Source organism: Oculina patagonica, chromosome 13, assembly GCF_052425735.1.
Source record: "Oculina patagonica isolate OP01 chromosome 13, crgOcupat, whole genome shotgun sequence".
Lineage (NCBI taxonomy): Eukaryota > Metazoa > Cnidaria > Anthozoa > Scleractinia > Oculinidae > Oculina > Oculina patagonica.
Window position 1 is genome coordinate 13,189,230 of NC_135770.1, and position 26,994 is coordinate 13,216,223.

Consider the following 26,994-nt stretch of genomic DNA (forward strand, 5'->3'; position numbering starts at 1 on the left):
ATTACCTTATTATATAATTTGCTATGAAAAGTAAAATAACACTGAAAATCTGACTGGAAATGGCCCAACTGGCCGGCAGTGTAATGTGGCATTATCAGTCTCGATCAATAATTTTTTATATCTGATAATAGAGCCTTGTTAATTATCAGCTTAAAAAGAAGTGTTATAAGTTAAGGCGGTTTATTTTCTGGAAAAATGTTTAAGTAATGACATGTTAGTATTGTAATAACACATGAATGCGCTTAAAAGCAGCAAATTTTTTTACGGTGTAAAAGTAGTGGAAATACCGGCGAGCGATTTATTTTACGTTAATATTTATGTTTTAACCTAGTAGGTAGGGACAAATTAGCGCTCATACAGTTCAATCAGATAAAAATAATTTCACTGACCATGAAGAACTTCACTGGACAGAATCCGGTGATTGTTTCGAGCTAAAATTGCCGAGTGAATGATGCAGTAGTTTGTAATATTTTGGCCCCAGAGTTTGCTTGCTCAGTAGAGAAACAAGCAGGTGGCCTCTGACACCTTATTGTGTCGAGGTCTGATAGATTTGAAAATTAACATTTCTCCTTTTCTTCACAAACTTCTTTTGATCCTCATGGAAGTAATTTTGTTGGGCTTGAAACAAGTTTACACTCACAACAAAGCACGTAATTCGTCACTTTTTCTACTTGAGCACTCGGCCGGAAGAATAAACTATCCCATTAAAACACAAACTACGAGATTTAAATTTTTTGTGTTATATTTAATAGCTCGGGAAGATTTAGTTTATATCAAGAAGGAGAAGCTCCTGTCTGATTTCAAACTTAATTCGAGTTGCACAGGAATTGCACGTCGCTGTAACAGCGATATTGAAAACAAAATTGATACTGGGGGACGTACTACAGAATACCCGGCATTGCACTCGAACAGAAAACCTAATTGCGATGTCGCTTGCACGTTTCAAAAAAAAAGACATATTTCCTCTAATGACATTTCATATCTTTCTTTGTAAGGTCTTAAACAGATCGAACACTTTTATGACGTCACTGAAATATTATTCAAATAAGTTGAGCTCGCTTTGCAAACAGGTGAAAACAGCTCGAAGCGACAACACTCATGCACATCGTTTCTGTTCTGTTTCAGAAATGTTTCAAATTATCAAGTTACATCCTTAATGTTCCATAAACCGTCAGCGATAAGATTTTGGTATGACCAGTGACAAGATTGTGCCGTACTGTAAGCTGGTGTTGGGGCACCCAAAGCTTTGCTTTGGTAAGTGTGTCTATCTTTACTTATCTTCGCTTTATTTTGACAAGAAACGAGAAAGAACTAACACAGAAAATTTCTGTTGATCTCTGTTTCACGTTAACAGGCAAATTAAAGTCTGAGTTGTGTTTTTACGAGCGAGCAAGATGGTAAAAATAATTATAATTTGTCCATAATGCGAGCAACGTTGTTACGTAACCAACTCACCTAAATTTTAGTTCTAGTTTAAATGGATAGGTCATTATATTTTTACGGTCAAAACTGTCGTGAAAGAATAATAATCGGCGAAGCAGGGTAGCAATCCGTTATTTCAATCATCGGAAAACGAATAAGTGATAGTATTATTACATGTTTGCTGTGGGATAATAAAAATTTATGTTTTTAAAACCGCTCTATATGTAATAATATAAATTCATTTTTATGTTTTTTAAACCGCATTTTTAAACCGCTTCAATTCTTAGGTTTGGCCCTCGCTGCCCATTTCTCGGTTATTTTATTAACAGCAATTCTTCATACCTCTGGCTATGATATTATCCCAGCGGATTTGTCTCGAGTCCCTCTCAACCTCGAACAGGACGATTCTAAGCTCAGAGCAGATGCTTGGAACTTTGTTGACCAAGACTCGCAAATCAATTTGAACGCCGCGTCGCTTGGCGTACAAGGAGAACGAACAGCGAGATATGACATGTTACAACTGATCTACGAGTTAAAAGACGGCAATGTTTTCACCAAGGAGAACCTGGAGCTGATTCAGAAAACCGAGCGAGAATTATTCGAAAACGAGGTTTTTCAACAGAAATTGTGTTTGAAGATGCAAAACAAGCAATGCAAACCGCCGACTTCGATAATTAGATTTTTTGATGGCTCTTATCAAAAACTTGATCCATTGCTTAATGACTCCAATTTTGATAACATCCCCCAAGTTTTGAGCGCAGCAAAAGCCATGAACCATACCCGGGCAATTTTGGATTATCACCTCGGAAAAAACGCTGTCATAAACTCGAAAACTGCGACTTCGACTTATACTCGCTCATTCATCAGCCTCGGTTTTCCATTTAAGGGTTTTGAAAGCACAGCGGACCGACCAGACGAACAATTTGACTTTGCGCAAAAACATTCTGGAGAAGCATTTGCAGAAACTCTGAACAAGCTCTTCCAATCAGGCATCGGTGATATGAACTTCTATTACAATCTCAGATCGCTGTTTTTCGATGCTGTGTCCAAACAAGTCATTTTTGACCTCATGCTTGTGTTTGGAAGCCTCACGTTCATTTTCTGCTTCATGCTGTTTCAAACCCAGTCTCTCTGGATTACTGGATGGGGTCTATTCAGTATCTTTTCCAGCTTTTTTGGCGCTAACATGATCTACCGAATTTTCTTTGATTTCCGATATATCGGCATTTTCCATGTGCTGTCAGTTTTCATCATTCTTGGTATCGGTGCAGATGATGTGTTCGTGTTCTGTGACACCTGGCGCGCGTCAAAAGACAAAGCCTTTCCAAATCTTCTCAGTCGATTCTCTGACGTGTACTCACACGCTGCCGGTGCAATGTTCATAACATCGTTTACAACAATGGTGGCTTTCATTTCCAACGTGTTTTCACCATTGCTAGGCGTCTCATCGTTTGGTACGTTCTCTGCACTGCTTGTCCTCGTCAACTACTGCTCCGTGATCATATTCTTCCCAACAGTTGTCATCACTCACGAGCTTTACTGGAAGAATTGGAAATGGCCATGCTGCAGGGTTTTCAGTCTGTGTGACAGGAATCCACAGGGCAATCAGATTTCACCCGCAGGAGAGGAGGAGGAGGAAGACAAAGGGTCTTCGCCAGAATCTGATGCAGGAGATAAAGGTCGACTGGTCGCCAGGCTCTTTGGAGGATTTTTCTTCGACAAAGTAGTTGGTCATAAAGTTGCCCGGTGGATTATCCTTGTTGTTTTCACAGTGTTTATCTGCCTGTCGGTGACGTATGCAACACAGATCGTGGCTGACGAGGAGCAGGTAATATAGATATCCTTGCCTTATTTACATGACGTTCTAGCTTTCTGTTCACAATCTGTCGTAGATAACTCACTGTCCCTTTGGTTTTTGTATGAGAAGCTTTTGGGTTTTTTCTTGTCAGGAATTATCAACTGAAAGTGAAATTTTGTTTCCTGGACATAAAATGAGAACAAGTATTTTGTTTTGTGACTAGTTCTTTCAGCGTCTTTTTAACTTGTGTTTCAGGGACTTTTAGCAGTAGGAACCCAGGCAGACAATGTTATTACAGTAAAAATAGGAAACTTGAACTCTTTCGTCTTTTTTATTCCCTTGCTCAAAAGACTCTGATTCTCTGTACTCATGCATTTGCGGCATATTGAAAAACAACAACCCTTAATACCACAATAAGAAGAAACTTGGTTCAGTTGTCGATTGTTCCTCAAAATGACATACAAGCACATGCACGATTATTTTTTAACTTTTCAAGAAGTCCAATTTGATGAAGATGAAGTATTCAACATGACACGAGCATGGGACAAAAGAAAAAATCTGAGTCCCCGACGGGAATCGAACCCATGGCCTCCCAGATACCGGTTGGGCGCTCTATCCAACTCAGTGAGCTACGAGAGACTCGTTGTGAGCTGGGCCATTTACTAGGTTGATATGTGACACGCGTCCTGCATACAAGCAGGACGCGTGGCCGAGTGTTTTTGGGGGTGTTGTTTTATTCCGGGGTCCCGTTCGGGCCCCCCCCTTCCCTTTGTTTTTTTTTTTTTTTTCCCGTTTTCATTCCCCCCTTTTTTTTTCCCTTTTTCCCCCTTCTTTTTTTTTTTTTTTTTTTTTTTTTTTTTATTTTTTTTTTTCTTTTTTTTTTCTTCTTAATTTTTTTTTTTAATTAAAAAACAAACCCAATAAAAATTTTTTTTTTTTTTTTTTATACTGCTAGGATCAGCAATGTCGAAATCATCAAGTTTGTAGTAACTATCTTTATTATTTACTAAGTCCAATGTAATTTTAAATTTGGATACTCGTGCAAATAAACGGGTATTTCGGACTGTTTAACGTGCAGTATAACAATAATTTTAATGCATGGGCTTTGCGTCATCTGTCAAAGCCGACACAGACTACACAAATCAAAGTCTTGATAATTGTCGTTATCATCGGTTAATGAATCCACTATTTGCAGTTTTATTGTACAGGTAAAACACCATTTCTTCCAAATTGCAGGTAATTGAGTTATTTGCTTAACGTTGATAATAACGTTGTGATTTAAACTTTTCATTCCCGTTTAACTATTCTTTTGTCCAAAAAGACCTGGTGGAGGCAAGCTTCATGTTTCGGCAACCATTTTATATAAAATTGTTGGCAATGGTCAAATGTGGTATGCATAAAAACCATAAAAAGGAATTGTTTGTATATCCATGAGAAATATTGTTTTCACTGCAATTTAATGTTATCCTATCATTACAGTTTTTTTAGGTCAATTAAATAAATGTATTTTATATAATTATCTCGGTTATGTTAGGTTGATATTTGGGGAGAGGGAACCAACTGGCACAGTGTAAAGCGCCTGACGTCTACCGCGTTTAAACCGAGCTCAGAAGACAATGTGATCAACTTGTACATCGTGTGGGGTCTAAAAAATCAAGACCGCAGCGAGTGTCATTTCACGGACTTCAATTGTAAAGGGAAGACAGTGCTGGACAGAAGCTTTGATTTGAACCCTCCGCCATGTCAGTTAGCAATGCTGGTAAGATTAAACAACCGTGAATTACTAAAGTAAGTTAATCGTTGAAGCTACTGTTAGAGTTCGGTGACAAAACACCAAATGCAAGGCTGATCAGACAGCTAAAATGGCTAATTTTATTGCCCGATATTTCGGTTAGACAAAACTAACCTTCTTCAGGGACTAAGTAAAAATAGAAAAAGACGGTTACAATATTTGAAATGATGCTAATAAAAATGATAAAATATGATTATATTGGTAACAATATGATTGAAATATTGATTGTCTAAGTGGCCCTTGCATTGTTCAAGAGGTACCTTCGGTGACAAAAGTGTCAAAAGTTGTCTTTTATGAATCAAATAATTTATCTGTGAACATGTTCAGCCAATCCCATCAGTCGTTCGTATTGTCTGTCAGTAATTCAGTAAATATGTCAGTCAGTAACAGTCCAGTCAGTCATTACGTCAGTCAGTTGGTCGGCCAGTCGGTCTGCCTGTCTGTCTGTCTGTCTGTCTGTCTGTCTGTGTCTGTCTGTCTGACTGTCTGTTTGTCTGTTTGTCTGTTTGTCTGTCTGTCGGTCTGTCTGTCTGTCTGTCTGTCAGTCAGTCGGTAGGACAGTTACTCAGTTAGTCCCTCGGTTAGTAAGTAACTCTGTCAATTAATCAGTCAATCGGTCGGTCAGTGAGTCGGACGGTCGAACAGTCGGTTAGTTGGTCGGTGGATCAGTCAGTTAATTGATGAATCAATTAGTGCCGTCAATTTATCAATTAGTCCGTCCGTCCTTCCGTACGTCAGTAAGTCAATCAAATTCATTTCGTCAAAAAATCAGTAAATGAATTAATCAATCTTTCGACTTCCTTCTTTTGCCTCTCCCTCCCCCCGACAAGCCGGTCTTATCTTTCCTTCCCTTTCCTCCCCCACCCACCACTGGCCAGTGTTACCAATTAGTAATTAGTTAATCGGTTAATCGATCAATTTCAAGTGAATTCTTAGCAATTAGGTTTGGCTTCTGATTTAGGAACGAAATATAAGTCTTCATTTTTGTATTCTGTGTGTTTTGCAAGCCCGAGATCGTGAACCAATCAAATTAATCAACAAATTAATCAGTTAAGATACAAGCTGCATCTGTTTGGAGTAGACACTGAATGGCTTAAACTACTATTCGGAAATGAAGGAGGGTTTCCAATTTGTAATCGTCTTATATATATTTTGAAGTAAATCCTCTCCGCGGTGGTAAAAATCTAGCAGTATAAGCCGATTCAGTTAAAGCTTGATTGGCGAGGATAACCCATTGCTAATCTCCAGGGTCGGATCATGAATTGTTTCTCTGAAGTTTCCGAGAGGTCACGATGACTTTGTTTTTGTTGCAAATTTAGCTCTCAAATGCAGGAACCTTTTACTTAAAGTGCCGGTTGTTAGTATACTTTTCCTACAATCAGTGATAACAAAAAATTCACAATTAGATAGCACCACCTTTCCCTCTCAAGAAGACATTTCACTTCATGTTTTCATAAAAAATATTCTACTATGACAGGATTTTTTCTTTTAGAACAAAAAAAAAAAACACAACAAATGAATTCTAACGCAATGCAATATCTTTCTTTAGGATTTCTGCGAAGAGCTGAAACGTTTGAGTGATGATAAACTTGAGCAGTTAAAGATACGACGGAATGCGGTTACTGGCGAGCCAGACATACGCTGCTTTCTTGAAGACATGAATACCTTTCTTAAAGTGAGTTGCACGGGTTTTTCTGCACAGGAATGTAAAAAAATGTTAAAGTAGTTATTAACCCTCGTAACCCGGAAGAGCTTTCAGGAGCTCGTTAGAAATTGTGCGTGCATCGAAGATCAAATTGGAGCTTGAAGTGTTGTTTTTTAGTGGAGGGATGAAAACCGGAGAATCCGGAAGAAAAACCCTCAGAGCAAGGACGACAACCAACAACGATTTCATTCCACATATGACTCTGGGTCCAGGATTCGAGCCCAGGCCACATTGGTGGGAGGCGAACGTTCTTACCACTGCACCAACCCTGCTCGCTAATAGTAGAGCTAATAAATGCGATACGCGTTGGGATTGAAAATTAAGGGCAATCTTATCCTTTCCTGCAACCTGTCTCACGAATCTTGTCACAATGGCTTATTAAAAGAAATATTCCAAATCGGGCGAATGTACATTGTAATCACTAGATCATATTCGTATTCTCGGCATTGGACTGGACTGAGCTCGAGCTTGCAATGGAGGCTAATGCGGGAATGTTTTCAAATACAAATCACACGAATCTCGCTTTAATGATATTTCCCCGTATTGCCCTCCATTGCAAGCTAGTTCCACTACAGTACCGAGAATACCGTTATGATCTCTTCTTTTAATCGACAGGATGAAGCAAAAAAGTCAAAGTATCCAAACGACACAGATTTCAGCATCCCTGTAAACAGCGAAAAAATCAGAAACTTGATGAAATACAACCCGAGACTGTACAACATGTCACGAATCTCTCAAGCTTATTATCGTTACTTTGAGGTAGCGCTTGGCTATTGGTTGACACAAGGTAACACGTCATACAACAACCGTGATTTTGTGACGTATAGTTTGCTTCTTGGAGGGCAGGTTGATCCAACGTCTGAGGTAAAGATACCAAGCTTTCAAGGTAAGCTTGTTTAATTTTTTGCTTTCTGCACGAAGATTAAGCTAGCTATACTTTACTTTGTTGAAAAGAGAATGACGGATGTAGACGTGTTGACATAGAAAAAGCAGTAGGGAGAGTTTGCTAACAATCAAATTGTTATACAGTCAACTCTCTCTTAACGGACGGACACCTCCATAAGACGGACACCTGGTGATGGTCTCTGACGTTTTTCAGTCATTTTACTATAACCAAACTCCCTATAAGACGGACACTCCTCTAAGACGGACAACGGACACTTTGAAATCATTAACGGACACTTAATTGAGAAGTGTTTTTTTATCATGTTTTATTAGTGAAAATACTTCCAAACTTCGCAAAGTTAGTCAGTGCCCAAAGGATACGTGTATACCAAGCTTAGTAACCACAAACAATGACGCTTTGACGGATTACTTCTTTGCTTACGTATATGGACACTGAAAAAGTCGTTCTCTACTTACAGTGTTACTGTTTGTAGAACCTCTACAATTTTTGCTTTACAAAGCAATTAGGGTCCTTTTATTATTTTAGTCTTGTTGCAGTTAGCAAAGGTTTGTTGCATTGTGCAAAGATTTAGCTTTATTATCTCAGAATTACTGGTGTCATGTTGCCTCGACTCTCTACAGAGCGGACACCTCTCTAAGACGGACAGCTGTGGCCGGTCCCGAATTAAGGTGTCCGTCTTAGAGAGCGTTGACTGTACTAGCTGCCAGTGAGTTTGCCCCTTGCCCCCCTGAGGTCTTTAGATGGGTATATTCCCTTAAATGACGTTTTCTTTGTTGGGGGGGGGGGGGGGTGATAAGGTACCAATTTAATCACACTGTTGCAGAATAATGTGTCAATTTAATACGAACAAAATTTGCCGCTAAGAGAACTGTGGCACGCCCTGTACAAGATCGGCGAAATGTTTTGTTGTTCTTCTCAACTTTATTTATGTCAGCGTTCCCAGCGGTGTTTTTAGTCTTGCCCATACCCTGCGCTTGATCCGGAATCTAAATACTGGTCATCATATTGAATATTTAGGTGGTAAATATGGCAACAATCTGTTGTACGCTGCAGTCAAGGTTCATACCACAATGACTATGGGAAGCTTAGGATACAAGAAAGGACTTGTTACCAATGACGACTGGGAGGAATTCATCAACAAAAAGGTACTGATATAAACTTTTCAATAAGAAAATAAGACCAAAAGTTTAACACTTACAGTATTCTGTGTTCTTGGGTACAAATAATTATATATAAGTTAGGCGACCTGAAAGTGTAACACCTTTCTTGTGCCAAATCCGAAGAAACGACGCTTGTCTTGACTCTGTTTGGGAAGTGAAATCAGACGTGAAAGAAATGATACTATGACTTCAGAATCTACAATAAACTTTGCTATTCGAATTGTCATTAGGAAACGTGCATTTCCTTGTGTTATCATTCCTAATGGCGTCGATCCTGGAGTGACTGGAGTGGACCAGAAACAAATTTTCTTTCTATCTAGCCGATCCTTAGAATTCAGACCTTATATTCTACTTTTAACTTGGGACATCTTTTATTTTACCCTCTGAAGTCCGTCTAACAAAAACTTTGGAGTCGTTATCGTATGCTCAATAGACGCTGCCTTCTTCGTACTCAAGGTGTCTTTCATATCCTCCTACTTTGTCAGCTTGAAAATCTTTACATGTGTAGCAACTCTGAAAAATGTATGAACGTGGAAAAGAAACCTGATAAACATGTTCATAAATATGATTAACTTTAAGCTTAACGACAAATTCATTGAACTTTGTTTGCAGATGAGCACAATGCCAGCACCATGCAACAGTGCTTTCCAGACCACCCCGGAGAACACAGGGGCGTGGCATTGGATCAAAGTACAACAGGTTTGAAGCATACGTTTCTTGTTCTTCAAAAAGTGATAAATCGTACTAAATTTTATTTTATATATTAGATATCTCTCACTGCAATGTTAGAAGGACTCATCACTCAAATAAATTGACTGACTGACTGACTGACTGACTGACTAACTGACTGACTGACTCACTGACTGACTCACTGACTCACTGACGAGCGAGAAGCGAACAACTTTTCGAAAGTCTAGCTGGCTGGCTGGCTGGCTGACCAACTTAGATACTTTGAACTGAATTGTCAGAGCTAAGACAATCATTAAGGGCCAAAAGTAAAAGCAGTGATAGTGTCTTTTCTTTTTCTTACTTTCTTCGCGTGGTCTTTTGGTTATATCCAATCATTAAAATGAATCTAAGAACGTATATTGACCACTACAATCTATCCAAATGGATACAAAGTTCCTTTTCCAGTGGCCATATCTCACTGTCAGTAAAAGCGTCTCATTGTTCTCACATTATGTTTCCTTCTAACAGGTTCTTGTTCGAAGCGCGGTCAATGGCATCATAACTGGTCTGTGCCTCACCCTACCCCTGCTGATAATCATGACCACAAACTGGATTGTGGCGTTACTGTGCTGTCTGACCATCTCTCTCATCACAGTGGGCGTGGTCGGTATTATTCCACTAGCCGGCTGGAAGCTCGGAATACTTGAGTCGCTTAACCTGACCCTGGTTGTTGGATTAGCTGTTGATTACGTGGTCCACCTCGCAGACGGTTATGTTCGATCCAAGAAGCACTCGCGCGGCGACAAGGTGCGTGAGACGCTGGGTCACGTGGGCATCTCTGTATTGTCAGGCGCGTGCACCACAATAGGAGCGTCGATTTTCATGCTGTTTGCGCGAATTCTCTTCTTTTTTCAGTTTGGAATCTTTATATTTTGCACTATTGGACTGTCGATATTTTACGCGCTGTTTTTCTTTACTACCGTCCTCGCTCTTATCGGACCTGAAGGTAACACAGGCTCGATACTGCCACTATTGCGTTATGCAAGAGACAAACTCCGCAACAAGAAACCGACAGATGTCACGTGCCAAAACTGCGACGGACGAGGATTTCATGCTCAGTCCCCTCCAGACAACAGTCGAGTCACTCCAGAAAATTTATCGTAAAAACCTTCCTGAGTACTTGAGAATGTAAATATCCCGGAAATATGGATTTATGTTATGTAAATGTTATGGTCATGTTAAAGAATTCACAACAACAATGCAGTTTAAGAAAATAAAATATTACTGAAAATACTGGAACCAGTAGTGCGATCGGTAGAAGACATTTAAAGAAGATTTTTTAAGCCGATCTGTTTTTCTTTTCTAAATTTTCGGTGACATCTGTTCACCTTCATCAGAGTTAGTGAAAGTTTGTTGGAGCTCGCGCTACCAATCCGTGCGTTAGTGCGACAGTTTAATTTTGAATTAACGGCACATAAGCGCGAGGAAAAGCTTTGCGTTCGTTGATAGCATCGCTGTCCAAAGTGGAGTGCCACGACTCCAAGAAAAGCCTCTTGCTGTAATTGACTACACCACGCTCGAGGATCTGGGCGTCCCTCGGATGGATGTTATGTTCCGTTGACTCAGCATGCTGTTTAATTGCTGATTCGCTATTGCTCGCGCGGCCTGGATCATGTTCGGGTCCGCGCGAGGACCACGAGCGCTTGCTTTCCCCGATGTACGTAAAAGAGCAGTCGTGGCACTTCACTTTGTAAACAATTCCTGCCATTCGGTTAATCGCTGGTCTATCCTTCGGCTTTCTGAATACGTGGCCTAATGTTCTTACAGGCTTGAATGCCGTCCGAACGCGGAATTTCTTGAGTACACGGCCCACTCGATCCGATGCACCCCTTACGTACGGCAGGACTGCAAGTCCTAATGGTCTTTCTTGCGTTGGCCTCTCCTTTGTTCTGTCCCTGATGCATTTCTTAAACAGGCTCTTTTTCCTGGCTCTTGGCTCTTTTTCCTGTCGATCATATTATTCCCCTCCTCATCTAATCGCCCCACCCTTCCCCCCGTTGAGAATTTACAAAATGCTACATGCCCACTATACCGCAAATATCTCTGTGCCGGGAGGGCAATTGAAAAAATACTGAACATAAAACCGCTTACCATTAAGTTGTATTGATGAGTTTAGAGACCTGTTTTGCCCAAAACTAGCTGCGCAGGTTCGTAATTGAGTAGACTCCCACCATCACTCCATTTCTCGTTAAGCCCTATGATTCCAACAATTATGGAACATGAGATTCCAGAGACCTTGTGCTAGTAATCAAACGAACAATTGCGGGCAGCAATTTTTTTGCCAAATTTCATAACTGGCAGGTATAAATTTCGAAACTGACAAGGTATACCGTATTTATTCGATTAAACGCCTCCCTCGAATAAACGCCGCACATTAGGGCAGAAATATTAATAAACGCTGCATCATTATGCGGCGTTTATTACAATAATAGAGTCAAAAAGCAAATGCAGTAGTGATCAAGTTTAGGCAAGCCTCAAAAGAAGTTTTTCCTTGATTGTAACAATGTTTTAAGATATTGAAAAATGCCTTTTCAGACAAGCACTAAAACATTTTTTCTGTTTTTAAAATTTTATTGTTCAGTTACCATACTATTGTTAGCAAGAAATAAATTGGATTTTAAATAAACGTGGCCCTCGTATTAACGCCGCCCTCGAATAAACGCCGCACTCGAATCACGAAAAATTAATAAACGCCGCGGCGTTTAATCGAATAAATACGGTACTCAAGATAGGTTTGAAGTGTGTTTGAAACGATAATATATTTAATAATTGTAATTATACATTTGCGTCAAAATTTAAGTTCCCAGACGATTTTACCAAAACAAAATGTACAACCCCTTAAATTCTGGATTGTGAAAAATACAAATATCACGCAAAAGGAAAATCTATACCAGGCGCCTTAATTGTGACACCTAAGGACTCTGACAAAAATTTAACAATGTGAAGGACACTCAAGTCGATCTATTAAACGCCAAGGAAAGAGAATTAAACGCTTAAAAATCATGGAATCTACGATCACTCTGCTGCATTTTGAAATCGATATTGGTTGAAGATAATTTACAAGTTCCAATTTTGATTCACTGTTCATGTCAAAAGGAATTATATTTGACACGCTATGGGAAATGTAGTGAAAATACTTCGGAATACAAAAAACAAGAGAAACTCAACGAGGAACCCAAAAGTAGGGAAAATTTTGATTCATTGATTTACCTAAATAATCTATATTTATCTCGGATTTAAATTTATGCATAAGTTATTCAATTTATTCAGAGTATCAAAGAAAACTGTAAGAGCGGATAAATAAACTGAAATTAGCATATGGTGTCTTCGTGAGTAAAAATAATATAAAAAGGGGTTAACGATTAGGTCTTTCGGTAGATTGAGCAAATTAGTTTTAACAGAGGAAGGCTTTGTACGGAGAGCGATTGGATGCAACGTAAAAGTGATGCATGTAGATATAACAGCGATGTCGTGTCGACATGTTCTTATAAATAACAGCGCATTAGTCGTATATTCAGTTGCTTGTATTTTAAAGTCTTTATGAAAACATAATTTTAAATCACTTAGCTTTTTCAACAATTTCATGAAGTGTTGACCTTTCATATTTTCTCTGTTCAAGTGACATAACTTATAAAAGCGTGCCAAATTTTATTTCTGTCTGAACACGTGTCGTCAATAGAACAATTTCCATGTGGTCTGCCAAGTTATAATGCAACAAGACAAAACAACAAATTTAATTGGGTGCCAAGCGTGACAGGACGGAAACAGGACGTTCTTGACATGAACTCACTTGCTTTTAACGGTTGGACAGCTTGTTGGCAAGGCTTCCTCATTAAGACGAAAAACATGAGTGGTCAATCATTTCTGTGAACTACTTGCAAACAAGCACAGACAATTTCCCTTCGAGTCATTTAATTCTAAATAAAATACAATTCGATTGACTAAGAACGCAATTTGATAGTCTGACAAATTTTGCTTCAGTAAACTTTCTTTTTCTTAAAGCAGGTGATAACACTTGATGGTAATATCAAGTTTATGTCAAAGAGCAAAAATAAGCCTTCCGCTTTCGAAAAACCTTTCATAATAAACCATTGTCTGAGAACTGTTTACACTTTCTTGAAGAAAATTGCATAAAAGCACTGTAGACGCCTTTAAGAAGTTTCAGGACTGTTTATAAGTGGTCAACAAGAAAGATTAAGTTTCACGCTTGATGAGTTACAAACTGCTTATAGGGTATAGCGCCAATAAACGGAGTATTCCCCACTGTTTTGTGCCATTGCCGACAGCACCTGCAACAAGCAGCTCCTCTTGTCATTATTGAACAAAGGCGCTCGTGTTGAGACAAACCGCTGGCGTGTTCATTTGCATACGCAAGTGAATTATGCAAATGATTTACTGCCAAGTTGAAAGAAAAACAAAAATCAAGGTTGAAGAATATTGCCGGTGGTGTATTTTTGAACATGCGTGTTCTCCGTTCGATTATTTCTAAAATGGATTAGTTGAAATATTTCGGCCAAGGCCATGGCGGCTTGGATATTTCGCTTCTTAGTACAGCGGCCGAAACTCTGTTTCGGTAAGTAATTTTAAAGTGCAGTTTGTTCGAAATTTTCCTTAAAATTCATTTTGTTTAGTACACAGGTGGAATATTTTTCTCGTTTGAATTGTATCGACAGGCCTGACCCTAGGAGCGCATTTTATCTTACTTCTGGTGACCGGTTCGTTATATCTTTCTGGTTATGATATTTTACCGGCCGATTTCACCCAAGTTCCTTTAAACCTCGAACACGATGTAACAAAACTTCGCGCGGACGCGTGGAAATTCGCCCGGCAAGATTCCCGAGTAAATATAAATCCTACTTCCGTGGGAATTCAAGGCGAGAGAACTATCCAATATGATGTACTAGAGCTTATGTACGACGCTCAAGACGGTAATACTTTTACAAAACAAAATCTGAAATTAATACACGACGTAGAGATTGAAATCTTCAACAATTCTATATATCAACAACGCCTTTGTCAGATCATGGAAAATGGCCTTTGTAAACCTCCCCTATCTATCATTCGCTTCTTCGACGGCAGCTATAGATCGATTCATCCAGATATGTTCGATCCCGATTTTGAAAATATCACGAGAATTTTAACCTTGGCTAACTCGATGAACATAACTCGGGCTATGCTGGACTTTCATCTCGACAAACACGCAGTAATCGGTTCAGCTAGCGACAAGCCTGTTCAATCCCGATACACCAGATCGTTATTTTACATTGGTTATCCTCTTAAGGGATTCCACAACACAGAAGACCGAGTCGACCAACAGTGGGACGAGGCGCAGTCTTTTGCTAGCGAGGCATTTGCCAAGTTGCTAGATAAAAAATTCAAACAAGGAATCGGTGCCATGAAATTTTATTATTTTCTTCGCGCTTTATTTTTTAATGCCATTTCGCAGCAGGTCATATATGATCTTCTTTTGGCCGGTGCTAGCTTCACTTTCATCTTTCTCTTTATGCTGTTTCAAACTCAGTCCCTTTGGATAACAGGATGGGCCGTCTTTAGCATACTCACGTGCTTCTTTGGCGCGAACTTGGTTTACCGTGTAATATTGGATTGTCGGTACATTGGCATTTTTCACGTGCTCTCAGTGTTTATAATCCTTGGTATTGGTGCGGACGATGTGTTTGTGTTTATTGATACATGGAAAGCTTCGGAGTCAAAGACCTTTCGCGACATGGCGGCAAGGATGTCATTCGTTTACCGTCGCGCGGCAAGCGCCATGTTTACTACTTCCTTCACTACGATAGTGGCTTTTGTGACAAGCGTGTTCTCACCGCTCCTGGGTGTGTCTACCTTCGGCATATTTTCCGCGCTGCTTGTTTTCGTAAATTACTGCTCTGTGATCATTTTCTTTCCCACTGTTATAATGACGTACGAGTACTATTGGAAGAGTTATCGTTGGCACTGCTTTGGCGATTTAAAAGCGTGGCAAGCGATAACGTCGCGCAGGGAGGACATCATTCAGGGCGATGGACCGGAAGAGCAACAGCGAGAAGAGAAATGGATTGAACCCAGCAAGCTTGTGAGCAAGTTCCTTGAGAATAGCTTCTTTGAAAATTTCATCGCACACCGGACAATTCGATGGATAATTTTGGGGGTGTTTTTGGTTTTTCTTAGTGTTTCCATTGGATTTGCAACACAGCTCACTCCAGATGAAGAGCCGGTGAGTGTTTTGTTTACACTTGACAGTATTTAAAGTACACAGGCACTAACAATGAATGAATGACTGTTTGTAACAACAGGGCGCAGGTAACAGTCTTTTACTGTTTAGTCGCAATATTGAAATTATTTTCCGTGACACTAATTGTGACTGTTATACCACTGCTTATGCTTGCATTCATTAAATGTTGTGGTTTTCATTGGACCACATTCATGCCAGCAGGTTCATCTTTCGACACATTAATTTTGGAAGTGAAAAAGCCTGCTGGCTTGCAAAAAATTCTCAAGTCAATATTTTGAAATTTCTTTGAAAAAAATAAACATAACTGTAGTCAAATTATTGAATGATTCATAGAAATTGACTTCGGTTCAAAGCGGCTTTGATTTTACGACTATTTTGAGTGCCTTTGCATATTTTAAATCATTTTCTTTTAAAAATAATAAAAATTTATATATAATTCAGCTTTCGTTACTTTCGAAATGTCATCCTATTCAGTGAAAATTAATACTGAGTTAAATTCAAACATTCTAAAGTACATTATTTTAAGTATATGCTTAATTTGCTGTTAATTTTTGCTAAGGTTATAAAGGTTGCCTCGTACGGATGTCAAAAATCAATTTCGCGTCACCATTGGCAAACATTTTCGGTGACGCGAAATTGTTTTGTGACATTTTCATTATACGATAGCTATTAAATTCGGATATTCAGCTTTCTTTAAGACAAAAAACATAACGACTATGTACACCCACAAATAATTTTTCTCGAAACTGAAAAAATATACTTTTACTCGCGGAGCATATCACGTAAATTAATAATGTTATTGTTTAGGTGCGTTAGAAGGAATTTGCCACCAAATCGGCCAATCTTATGATAAACAACTTTCTGTATAATTCAATTCCAGACACGCCTTCTTTACATAGGTAAAATGAAGACAGTTCCAGCTATAGACTTTTCATTTTGATTAGTTTTTGACGTCCGATTTGGCAATTTAAGCTTGTTTGTTATGCGCCAGACATCTTAGAATCTTCCTGTGTTTTTCAGTGTTTTGTGTTCAAACCAGTCGTTGTAACGTCATGCGGTAATGACGTGTATATCAAATTTGGCCACAGTTCCTGTGGTGGTTCAAACTTCAACAGCCTTTACAAATTGAAACATTCTCCCATGGTGGAGCTGCGAAAGTAAAAGACTCTCACGAAACAGACATTTATTACTTTTTTACAGTCAAAACAACGTTCGTCCCAGTAATTACCCTTTTATAGGAAAATACAACTCGCGAGACGGAATGGGAATGTTTTGTGATTTAACTTTCTATTAAGGTCGCGGGGGACACCTTAGGCTCATCATTATGCATTTATTTAAAGCGTATGCACGAAGTGCAACGACTGACAAAGTGACATCGACAACTTTACGAGATATTCATGACTGGATAAAAATATGCGGGTGCGTGCGCGTGATTACTTTGAAAAAATAAATTCCTGTTTCTTTGATATTTTAACCAAATTAAAACAACACTGGCGATATATGTTTATATAGATTATAGGAAGTCTATGAGCTAATTTTTATTCAATTTGTTTTCGTTTCTGCAACTCAGAGTTATCACAATAATATTCGGCATAAACAATCATAGCTAATCATGTCCTTCATAAAAACGCATTGTTCTCACTATAAAAGCGTGGGATATAATTACCATAATTACATCTCTCCTTTGGAAACTGATCGTGTTTTGGTCGGGACACCTTCGGAAAACTCAAAGTTTGGACTTTTCCGACAATTTTGTGGCAGAGAATACAGCGCAGATACAGACCTTCATGACTTGCCACTGCAGATAGGTAAACTATGGACATTGTAGTGTGTCATAACAGAGGCGGAATTTTAAAAGAGCGCTTTTAGAAAGAGGTAGAAGGCATTAAATTAAAATTTGCGCATTTAAACCGCCATAAAATGGTGGGAAATTTTAAATTAAAAAAAATCCGCTTCTGTTATGACACTCTACAGATATTGACTGATTAGTTTTTGACAAGATCACAGTGTGCTGTCTCCTGCTCGTTCCGTAAACTCTGCCACAAAATCATGTTCTTCCCAATTTGGCACTAACGCGGCTATAACATCGCCGTTAAGTATAATCTACCAAATAAAAGACGACTCACATAATCTTTTATCATTTCTTTATGTCTCTGCAGAATTTGAGCTTAATCGCACCCATAACAGCCGAGAAAATAAGCGTTTTAAAAGATGCAGGTCAAGCAAAATTTCGCATCATGAATTTATTCATGCTGTAGGTATCCCCCGCGACCTTAAAAACAGCTGCTCACTCTTGCAAATAAAAGAAGTTATTCATATCTTTATTCAAATGAAGTAGCAATCCATTATTAATGAAGAACATTTAACTAGCTTCCTAAACTGTAAACTGAGAACAATAAAGGCTGCAGTTTGAACAAATTTGAAATTACTTTTCTGAATTCATTTTCCGTTGGACAGACCAATTTACTGAACCACATGTATTATCAAATTCTTTAGTGTTTTTGTTTACAAAGCCATTAGAAGGTTCTAAATTGTGTCGTAGAAACTTTTGGCGCTTATCCGAATTTTCTTTGAATACTGAGGTAGACAAAACTAAGAATGATAATAATCCATGGGCAGGTTAAGGGCAGGTTAAGTTAAGATTAAGGTTAAGGTTAAGATTGGGATGGTGGAAATAGATTACGGTCAGTCATCCTGACTAGCTTGAAAGACCTTGAAAGAAAATCAGGCTAGCCTACCACAACATCGGTAACTAAATGAGGTTCCTTCATGGTATTTGCATGACAAACGTAAAGAAACATATGGAAAATAAGTTTTTCTGTACTTTTATGTACTGATATCCATGTGTGTGTCACTGAACTGATTGACCGCTTTTCCTTGTGTTTTCCAAGGTACTTTTGCCTTTGACTCGTGCAATGTTTATTTCAAAACTTTTAATTATCCAGAAGGGTCAAGGTTTGACTCCTGCTGCGAGTGAATCTATATTAGTTCCACCTCCTATTGTTTGGGTCCAAATGTGAACGAAGCTATTTTTTAAGCTCTTAGAAACTGAAATTTAGGCCGAGTATAGAAATATTATTATTTGTGTTGGTGTCTGAGTTGCCCTTCAAACAACCTCGTCTCATTGCCCTACTAAAATGTGCGCAACATGGGTTTCTCTCAACGTTTATTGAAGAAATTGAAGAACAAGAAACGTTTCCTCGCATAATGAAGTAACTATTTATTGGCTTATAATATAATGCTGGGTAGCGAAATATTAAATAGCTTTATTTGGCCAAACGTTTTCGTGTCCGTGATCTTTGACTTCCACTTTGTTATTGATAGGTGGACGTGTGGGGCCCGGGTACGAACTGGTACGAAATCAAACGGTTACGGCGCTCAGCTTTTCGTCCGAGTCAAGAAGACGATGTGGTTGAAGTGCACATCATCTGGGGCCTGAAGAATCAAGATCGGAGTTCGTGTCACTTTACAGACTTTAAATGCAAAGGAAGGACAGTGTTTGATACAAGTTTTGATCTTAACCCATCAGAATGCCAAGTGGCTTTACTAGTAAGTCGTATATATCTGTCCGTTCTTCCGTCTGTTTATTCCTCCATTCCTTCATTCATTCTTTCCTTCGTTCCTTCCTTCACTCATTCCATTATTTAGATAGCAAGTAAGTAAGTCAGTCAGTCAGTCAGTCAGTCAGTCAGTCAGTTAGTCAGCCAGTCAATTGTTCAGTCTGCAGACAGGCAGTCGATTAGTCAGTCAGTCAGTCAGTGAGTCAGTCAGTCAGTCGGTCAGTCTGTCAGTCAGTCAGTCAGTTAGTCAGCCAGTCTATTGTTCAGTCTGCAGACAGTCAGTCGATTGTCGTCAGTCGTCGGGCAGTCAGCCAGTCATTTTGGCAGTCAGAGACAACCTTTCGTTCATTTCAAATTTACTCGAGACAATACACTTTCTTACTCTACAATAAGAGTACCAAGTGCATGGCCAGCTCCGTTTATCTATAAAGAATCAAATAAAGATAATTGTGAAGTGCTAAAATCGGCTGCATAATAAGCATTGCTAACAATCGGCCAATTAGAAATAAACTGACTGCTGTGTCTTCCTATTATTCCTTTCTTTAAAGGACTTTTGCAAAGAACTGAAGAATTTACCAGAACACCAGATCAGAAATTTGAGAATAAGACGAAACGCTGTAACTGGAGAGCCAGAAGTCCAATGTTTCATGGAAAGATTAAATGAGTATCTTCAGGTAAGATGAAACACTTTCAATATTAACGTAATGGAATCATGATATTCTTACGATCTATTCTTCTCATGAGTATTGCGCAACAAGCTAACAACTCCGGCACTAAGATTCGAATGGCAGTTTCTCATGTATCATGTGTAACTGTGAACATGATCCCAGTTCCAACTTGTTTTTTAATATTATTGGTAGACTTACCACGCCAATAGGTGGTCGCCTCATTCAACCGAAAGTAAGCCCGTCTTTTCGTGAGCTTTGATTGGCAACTTAATCTCTGGTTTTTCTGAAGAGTACACATTCGACGCACGTGAAAAGCGAATCCGTTTCCTAAACTGCGAATATGATATCCATAGTTCAGGGAATATCTCATTCTATAACCTCTTCTTCGAAAAATAATAACGGTTAAGTATTTCCATGGGAAAATTATACTGGAGAATCTACTTACAGATCAATGGAAAAAATGACACAAATTGTCATTTTTTGTTTACTCCTATTCACTCCTATGTGAATTATTCCGTAAATCAAAAAATATATATTGATATCCTCATTTGATTAGATACTTTCTCATCTACTTAAATCTCACTTTGTATCCTTGTAGGACGAAGCTACCAAGCCCATATATTCCAACACAACTGTTTTTACCATACCTTCACATGAAGATGACGTACGGCTGCTAATGGCGCGAAACCCTCAGCTGTTCAACATCACGTCAGTGGGTGTGTTGTACGACAGATACTTTGAGGCAGTTCTTGGCTACTGGTTAACCAATGCTAATCAGTCTGTTACGTCATCTGACTACAAAACCTATGGTGGGCTGCTGGGTGGATCTATGGATCCCACCGACCAGTCCACAATGCCAAATTATCAAGGTTAGTAATCTTAGTCTAGAAAATATTATTTTAAATAGCAAGCGTTTGAAACTGCTTCGTTGCAAAAAATACTTTAGAGCTGATGGCAGAGCTAAAGAAGCCCTGCTGAATGGCTAACATTCAGGGAATAAGCTTTGTGGTGCAACTTTTTTCCTCGAAACTTGCGTCAAATTTGTCGAACACCTAAAAATTCAGGGCTACCTTACTTCTTTTTGCCCCATTTTATTTCTCATTCTTACACTGACTTCGAACACGTGAGAAGCTATCCGTCAACATTTAAACATGATCATGGCAAAAAACAAGGCCACATCACGTTTTTGTTCCAAAAGCATTAATAATTATAAATGCCTGACATCTCAGTCTTATTAATGTGCTACGATCATAGTATTACACTTCACCGGTAAATACCTAATGGTGTCATTTTGGTACGCTTCAGCAACATATCGGGCGCATTTGGTTTACTTAACAAAAAGGCTGATATGCCGCCGAAGCGTACCAAAAAAGTTCGGTTAGATATTTACCGGTATCCAAATTAGGCCAAAATTACGGCGATAACACGTCGGTGATAGGAAATCGGGGAATAGATAAAGTTTCTGATTGGCTTATTGCGAATTTAGGTTCGAAAATATGGATAAACGGGATAATTAAGACCAGAAACAGCAGTTTATACAGGAAATTAATTCGCTTATACAACTTGTATCTGTATTACACAATTTTTCTTGTGAATAACACATACAGGCGCTGCCAGAAGAGCGTATAAAATCCTTATAATGAAGCTCTTTCTCTTGCTTATGAACGAACTGAAAATTGAACATTTCTTTCTTCAGGTGGTCAATATGGAAACAGGCTTCTTTTTGCCTCTGTGGCTGTAAACACGACCATGGTTCTGAGTAAGACGGGACAGACTGAAGGACTCAAGGTGTACGAGCACTGGGAGGACTTTGTCAATGAAAGGGTATGCTTTTAATAAATAAAACGCGTTAAGTTACTTAACTGATGAATTATTTTCTTCTTAGACAAACGTAGATGAAGGGTTAAAAAAGACAAAACAAACAAATATGGGCTTGTGCTTACCTGAGAATTTCGTCTCCATTTGACTAATATACAGCTGAGTACAAATGCGTAAAGCTTTTAATCGACTACACTTTCGTTGTAAGGACTTTCCTATCCTGACTGAAAGCAAAAAATCGAGGGGAATTTGCCACATTCTTAACCTGCAAACTTTGTTTTTATCAAACAAAAAAGTAACCCATTCCAGAGAAAGGACCAATCAGAAACGAGCAAACGAACGAACAAACAGACGGCTGAAAATTGGACGAACCCTGCATCAGTGCAAGCCAACGTTAAGTAGGTATACGTAAGTGCTATGAAGAGTAGAATAGACTGAAACTTATTTCTTTTATGTTTAGATGAAGACGATGCCTCCGTCATGCAACAATGCATTTCAAGCCACTCCTAATGGACATAACGCTTGGCATTGGCTTAAAGTTAAAAAGGTTTGTATTGTAAAGTGGAGAAATTCTACTGTTATTAAAAGGAAATCGAAGGCTTTCTCCGAAGTCAACCTAGGTTGTGACAAATAAAGTGTGATTACGGAAAGGGAAAACTCTTTGAATGTTATTCTGACGCTCACAGCTTTTGTGTATCTTGGTAATTGATGAACAATCAAGCAAGTTAAGTGATATTTTGTCATAATATGCCAACATTGCACAGAAAGTGTCCTTCGCTACTGGCTACTTTATAAAAATTGACACATTTCTTGGTGCGGTAAGTGGTTTTCAAAAACACCGGTTTAGACCACGGTTTTATATAATTCAGTAATTAAATAATTCAGTAATAATGCGAAAAGGTTTAATACAATTTCTGAAGAAAAAGAAAACATTTTTCGCGTTTCTATACAGTTTTTTCCTAAAGAAATCTGAGTGCTAGTTTGGGAGAACGAGAATACTGTCAGAAAAGCGAGCCCTGGCCCTTTTAGAAGTCTTTCTAGTTCTTTCAGATATGAACAAAATGTTTTCTATTTCTCTAAGAAACTGCGTTTTACAGTATAACTTTCGAAATAAAAAGGTTTTGAATTTCCTTTCCTTCATCAGGTCCTAGCATCAACCGCTGTGCGAGGTATCCTGTTAGGACTGGGGCTGGCCATCTCGTTGTTAGTAGTGATGACGTCAAACTGGTTAGTGGGTCTGCTGTGCGGAGCCATCATCTCTTGCATCACTGTCGGTGTCGTTGGTGTGATACCGCTGGCCGGATGGAAGCTTGGTGTTCTCGAATCTCTCAATCTGACGCTGGTAGTCGGCCTTGCTGTTGATTACGTAGTTCACCTTGCTGACGGTTACGTACGATCCCAGAAGCAATCGCGCCGGGACAAAGTCCGAGAGACATTAGGTCACGTGGGTATCTCTGTGTTGTCAGGAGCGAGCACGTCACTGGGGGCCTCGGTGTTTATGGTCGCCGCTAAGATTCTTTTCTTCTTTCAGTTCGGTATTTTTATGTTTTGCACCATTGGCCTTTCAATTATTTACGCTTTAATTTTATTCACGACTATTCTGGGAATCTTTGGTCCCGAGGGAAATACTGGATCACTGGAGCCGTTTTATAACTGGTGCAGAAGAAAGACTGGTCGTCCTATTCAAGAGGAGATACCTTGTGAAGACATTGACGAACCAGGGTATCGGTCTCCTAGCATTAGTCCCTGTAAAACAGCCACACCTTTATGATATAAGCTAATGCGCGAATTCAGTTGCTTTGCTCGACTTAGATATGTCTTGCAACTTGGTTATAATGTCAGAATTGAAAACAATATTCTCTGCTTAATTCATACAATCTTAGGGAAAATGTTACAAAAGTTAATTCTGTCATCGATAAGTGGATATCTGCGAGCGAGATGGTGTTTGTTTGAAATCAAAATCAGTATTTGCAGAGTAAATGACCACTGCATCACGAATTGAAAAAAAAAAAGTTATTAAGAAATTAAAATATCATTGAGCAAAAACAAGCAGCAGGGGAATGAGGGGGAGAGAAATTTAAAACAAAACCGAACAAAAAGAAGGGTAGTAATGCTTCAAACTACAAGGTATTTAGATATTTAGCAACGAAAACTTATAATATATAGGAAGAGAAACACAATTACGCCTTTATTAACTATAATGCTAGCTATATCCAACTTAGACATTAAACATACACTTGCTTTATAGCCTTTCTCGAAAATATAAAATTCGTAATTTTTCCTCCGATAATCATATAAGATATGATTCAATTTTTATCTTCTTATGCGATGAATACATTTGATTAAAAAACTGTGTGCTGTGCAACAGCATTTCATTTTTATATTATTTTTAAAGTGAAATTCTTTTTTAAATTTATAACAGTAGGTATTCACTTTAATACAAGTAAATATCACTTAATGGAATTGACAAGTGGATTGGTAGACGCGTGGATTGATTAAATTAATACAATTGAAAAAACAGATTTTGGCATTGGTTTTACTTCGGGTATGGTACAAGCTTTTTGATAACTTCGAAATGCTAGTGTTAGTTTTGATTGGATAATACGAATTGGAAATTCTTTGCCACTTTAAGACTTGTTCCTCATTTGAAGTAACAAACATACAATTACTTTGTCAGAACTGGTTCTGTAAGCGAGAAATGGAGTTACAAATTGAAGGAGTGAAAATTACATAATTTGCTACTTATAACAAAACATAGGAAGCTTATAAATATTGGCATGTCTGTCTGAATAATAAAATGAATATTTCTGAAAAATGTTGTTTTGAACTTTGCTTATCAACCTGACATTACCCACTTATTTATTACTCCAAAACTCCTCGGTCATCCCACAAAATCCTGTTTTACTCTAATTTAAGTCTAACGCTTGACGACTACCTGTCAAGCTGAGGACTAATTTACCCGATGGACTCTAGCCTTATATGAATGTCGTGGACTTTAGTGTAATAAACAGACCAATTATCGAAAAGCTTCAGGCCCTCAGTGTTTCAGTTTATTACTTAATTTATTGGAAAAGTCGAACGCACAACTCGGCCATTCATAGGCATCACTTTGCGATAGTTATCAACAATATTCGGCCCATTCTTCTGCCAGAAGGGAAAGCCGCGCAGGGCGCGGAACAGCTCCATTTGTTTCCTTGAAATGGAGATGGTGTCTTTCAACATGATCCACGTGACACTTTCAGAACAAGGAGGCGTGGTTAGTGAGCCGCTGTAGGTCCAGTAGTCCTTGGTGCTTGGAATCAGAAACCCCGGATCAAAAGTGGACTTCATTTTGTATTTGTCGTCTTTGTACTGGACGCGCGGTAGAAGATCAAAAATTGGTGTCAACTCTTCACACTCGTCGCAGATTTCAAGGAAGACACCAATCACAGCCAGGCCATCCTGTTGCGTCAGAGCGGTCTCAAAACTCTCATACATGTCGATGTTCCAGTGAACCAAATGAAGCTCTGCTGGATAAGCTTTCCCATTCACCAAATGCTCGGAGCCATGTTCATCGCTTCCACCCCAGTGAAAGTGGAATTGTTTAAACTGGTATTTGTGAAGCAGCGGCCCACCGCACAGTTGGTATCCATTCCCTGACGAGTGCGACACCTCCACTGAGTGACCGTTGTTCTTGATAGTGTACTCGCTGTCTTTGACGTACAGTGTTTGGAGAGGGGTCTGAGACAGAGTTGGGTCATGTTGAACGGAAGAGGTCTGGATATCAATCGGTGACTGTTTTTTACCAGCAGCGGCAGGAAAGGTACTTGCCCAGCGGTCAGGCCCATGGAGGATAGAGTAGTCCCAGACATGAGCAGAACCCGTCATCCTGTAAAAAAATAAATAAAATCCCACAAAATGGTTTGACTCGAACTACAACCTGAGACAAAAGTGTTGGGAAGCTTCACACTTTTGTTCTTCCCCTCCCCTCCCCTATTCAATGTTGAGCTAATTGCACCTTACACAAACAGGTTTAGCAAGTGAGGAACCAACATTGATAGGGGCAACGGTGGGGATCCTACAGCAGTACAGAAATGGGGATTGCTGAATTGAAGTCGAAACTCTTTGTAGTCAGGCATGTTTTTATGACCCTCCCAACTATTAACTACTAACTAGGTCGAACTAACGCGCAAACAAACCAGGTAAGAAACCGAGAAAAGAACACATAGAATCAGCGGTGGAAGTTTTCGAGTTAAGGTAAATAAACTCAGGGCACTCATAACGTGTTAATCAGACAGATAATCTAAACCAAAGAGGGGGGGGGGGGCAAATTTGGTGCAAGTTACAAGTTCAGTGTAATCCAACAACTATAGCAAGTAGTGGAAAAGCAGAAGTACATCAAGACAGGTATTTTTAGGCATAATTAGCGCGAAACAGAACTATTAAAGCATAACTGATATCAAAATTCTCTTAAAATCCTTTTCAAACGAGTATCCAAACATCTCGTGAACATTCCAAAATCCATCAAAAACAATCTTTTTAAATCTCTTACACAAAGACCTTAAATAAATTCAATAATGATTCCCGCCCAAATAAGTTCGCCTTCTGAGCGATATTACCACATTTACGGATGCATTACACCCATTTACGGATGCATAACAGCGACAGAAATTTGTCAAACCTAAAGAAACCAACGGAGTTCGAAGTTGTTTGGCGTTGAAGCAGAACATTTAAAATATTCTCGTTTCCACTCATGCGTTACAACAAAAATATTGAATTAAATGTGTCGATATGTGATAGTACAAGAACACTTTAAATCGGCTATTTTCAAGGAGCCTCTGATATTGCATTATTGCATAATAACCGACAACGCTCAACTCTCCCATTCATATGCAGGGCTTGTATCATTCACTTTACTTTATGTAAAAACATGGACGAATTTGTTCGCGGGTCGTCAACACTGGAATGAATAGCTTCTTAATTGACTACTAATCTTGCCATTAAAATCAAATACGTCGGTAAGTAAAAAGGGTGAACTGGATTTCGCATTGAAACCGAGAACATTTTTAATGATATTCCCTTTTTTAACATGCACAAAAAACAATTAAGTTCATAGAGTCGATATGTAAATATACAAATCATTAAAGAGTTTATACTATGATGCAGAACTAATATCACTGATGAACTCTAAGTTTTGAAAACAAATGACCAAATTCATTTGCGG

General features: G+C 38.8%; 3 protein-coding genes across 3 annotated transcripts in view; 2 read left to right on the forward strand and 1 right to left on the reverse strand.

Moving 5' to 3' along the window:
* Positions 1 to 429: 429 nt before the first annotated feature.
* On the forward strand, positions 430 to 10,956 carry LOC144634343 (protein dispatched homolog 1-like). Its single transcript, XM_078493265.1, has 8 exons — positions 430 to 1,254; positions 1,710 to 3,250; positions 4,755 to 4,979; positions 6,562 to 6,687; positions 7,333 to 7,603; positions 8,642 to 8,769; positions 9,397 to 9,483; positions 9,982 to 10,956. The coding sequence occupies exons 1-8, from the start codon at positions 1,191 to 1,193 to the stop codon at positions 10,615 to 10,617; spliced, it is 3,078 nt and encodes a 1,025-aa protein (XP_078349391.1). The 5' UTR covers positions 430 to 1,190; the 3' UTR covers positions 10,618 to 10,956.
* Positions 10,957 to 13,576: 2,620 nt separating this feature from the next.
* Positions 13,577 to 24,606, forward strand: LOC144634344 (protein dispatched homolog 3-like). Its single transcript, XM_078493266.1, has 8 exons — positions 13,577 to 14,086; positions 14,187 to 15,727; positions 19,070 to 19,294; positions 19,854 to 19,979; positions 20,572 to 20,842; positions 21,670 to 21,797; positions 22,252 to 22,338; positions 22,936 to 24,606. The coding sequence occupies exons 1-8, from the start codon at positions 14,035 to 14,037 to the stop codon at positions 23,560 to 23,562; spliced, it is 3,057 nt and encodes a 1,018-aa protein (XP_078349392.1). The 5' UTR covers positions 13,577 to 14,034; the 3' UTR covers positions 23,563 to 24,606.
* Positions 24,607 to 24,626: 20 nt separating this feature from the next.
* The window catches only part of LOC144634362 (carbonic anhydrase-like), a 40,184-nt gene continuing 37,816 nt past the window's right edge, over positions 24,627 to 26,994 (reverse strand). Inside the window, exon 3 of the mRNA XM_078493295.1 lies at positions 24,627 to 25,659. Within this exon, the coding sequence (XP_078349421.1) occupies positions 24,849 to 25,658 (810 nt within the window). The 5' untranslated portion in view covers position 25,659 and the 3' untranslated portion in view covers positions 24,627 to 24,848. The remainder of the gene's footprint in view (positions 25,660 to 26,994) is intronic.

Bases quoted from the DNA above. Each gene is read 5' to 3' on its own strand.
- LOC144634343 (XM_078493265.1), top strand. From the start codon at position 1,191: ATGACCAGTGACAAGATTGTGCCGTACTGTAAGCTGGTGTTGGGGCAC. The intron at 4,980-6,561 runs GTAAGATTAAAC...ATCTTTCTTTAG, and splicing joins CATGTCAGTTAGCAATGCTG to GATTTCTGCGAAGAGCTGAA. The intron at 9,484-9,981 runs GTTTGAAGCATA...TCCTTCTAACAG, and splicing joins ATTGGATCAAAGTACAACAG to GTTCTTGTTCGAAGCGCGGT.
- LOC144634344 (XM_078493266.1), top strand. From the start codon at position 14,035: ATGGCGGCTTGGATATTTCGCTTCTTAGTACAGCGGCCGAAACTCTGT. The intron at 19,295-19,853 runs GTAAGTCGTATA...CTTTCTTTAAAG, and splicing joins AATGCCAAGTGGCTTTACTA to GACTTTTGCAAAGAACTGAA. The intron at 20,843-21,669 runs GTTAGTAATCTT...TTCTTTCTTCAG, and splicing joins CACAATGCCAAATTATCAAG to GTGGTCAATATGGAAACAGG.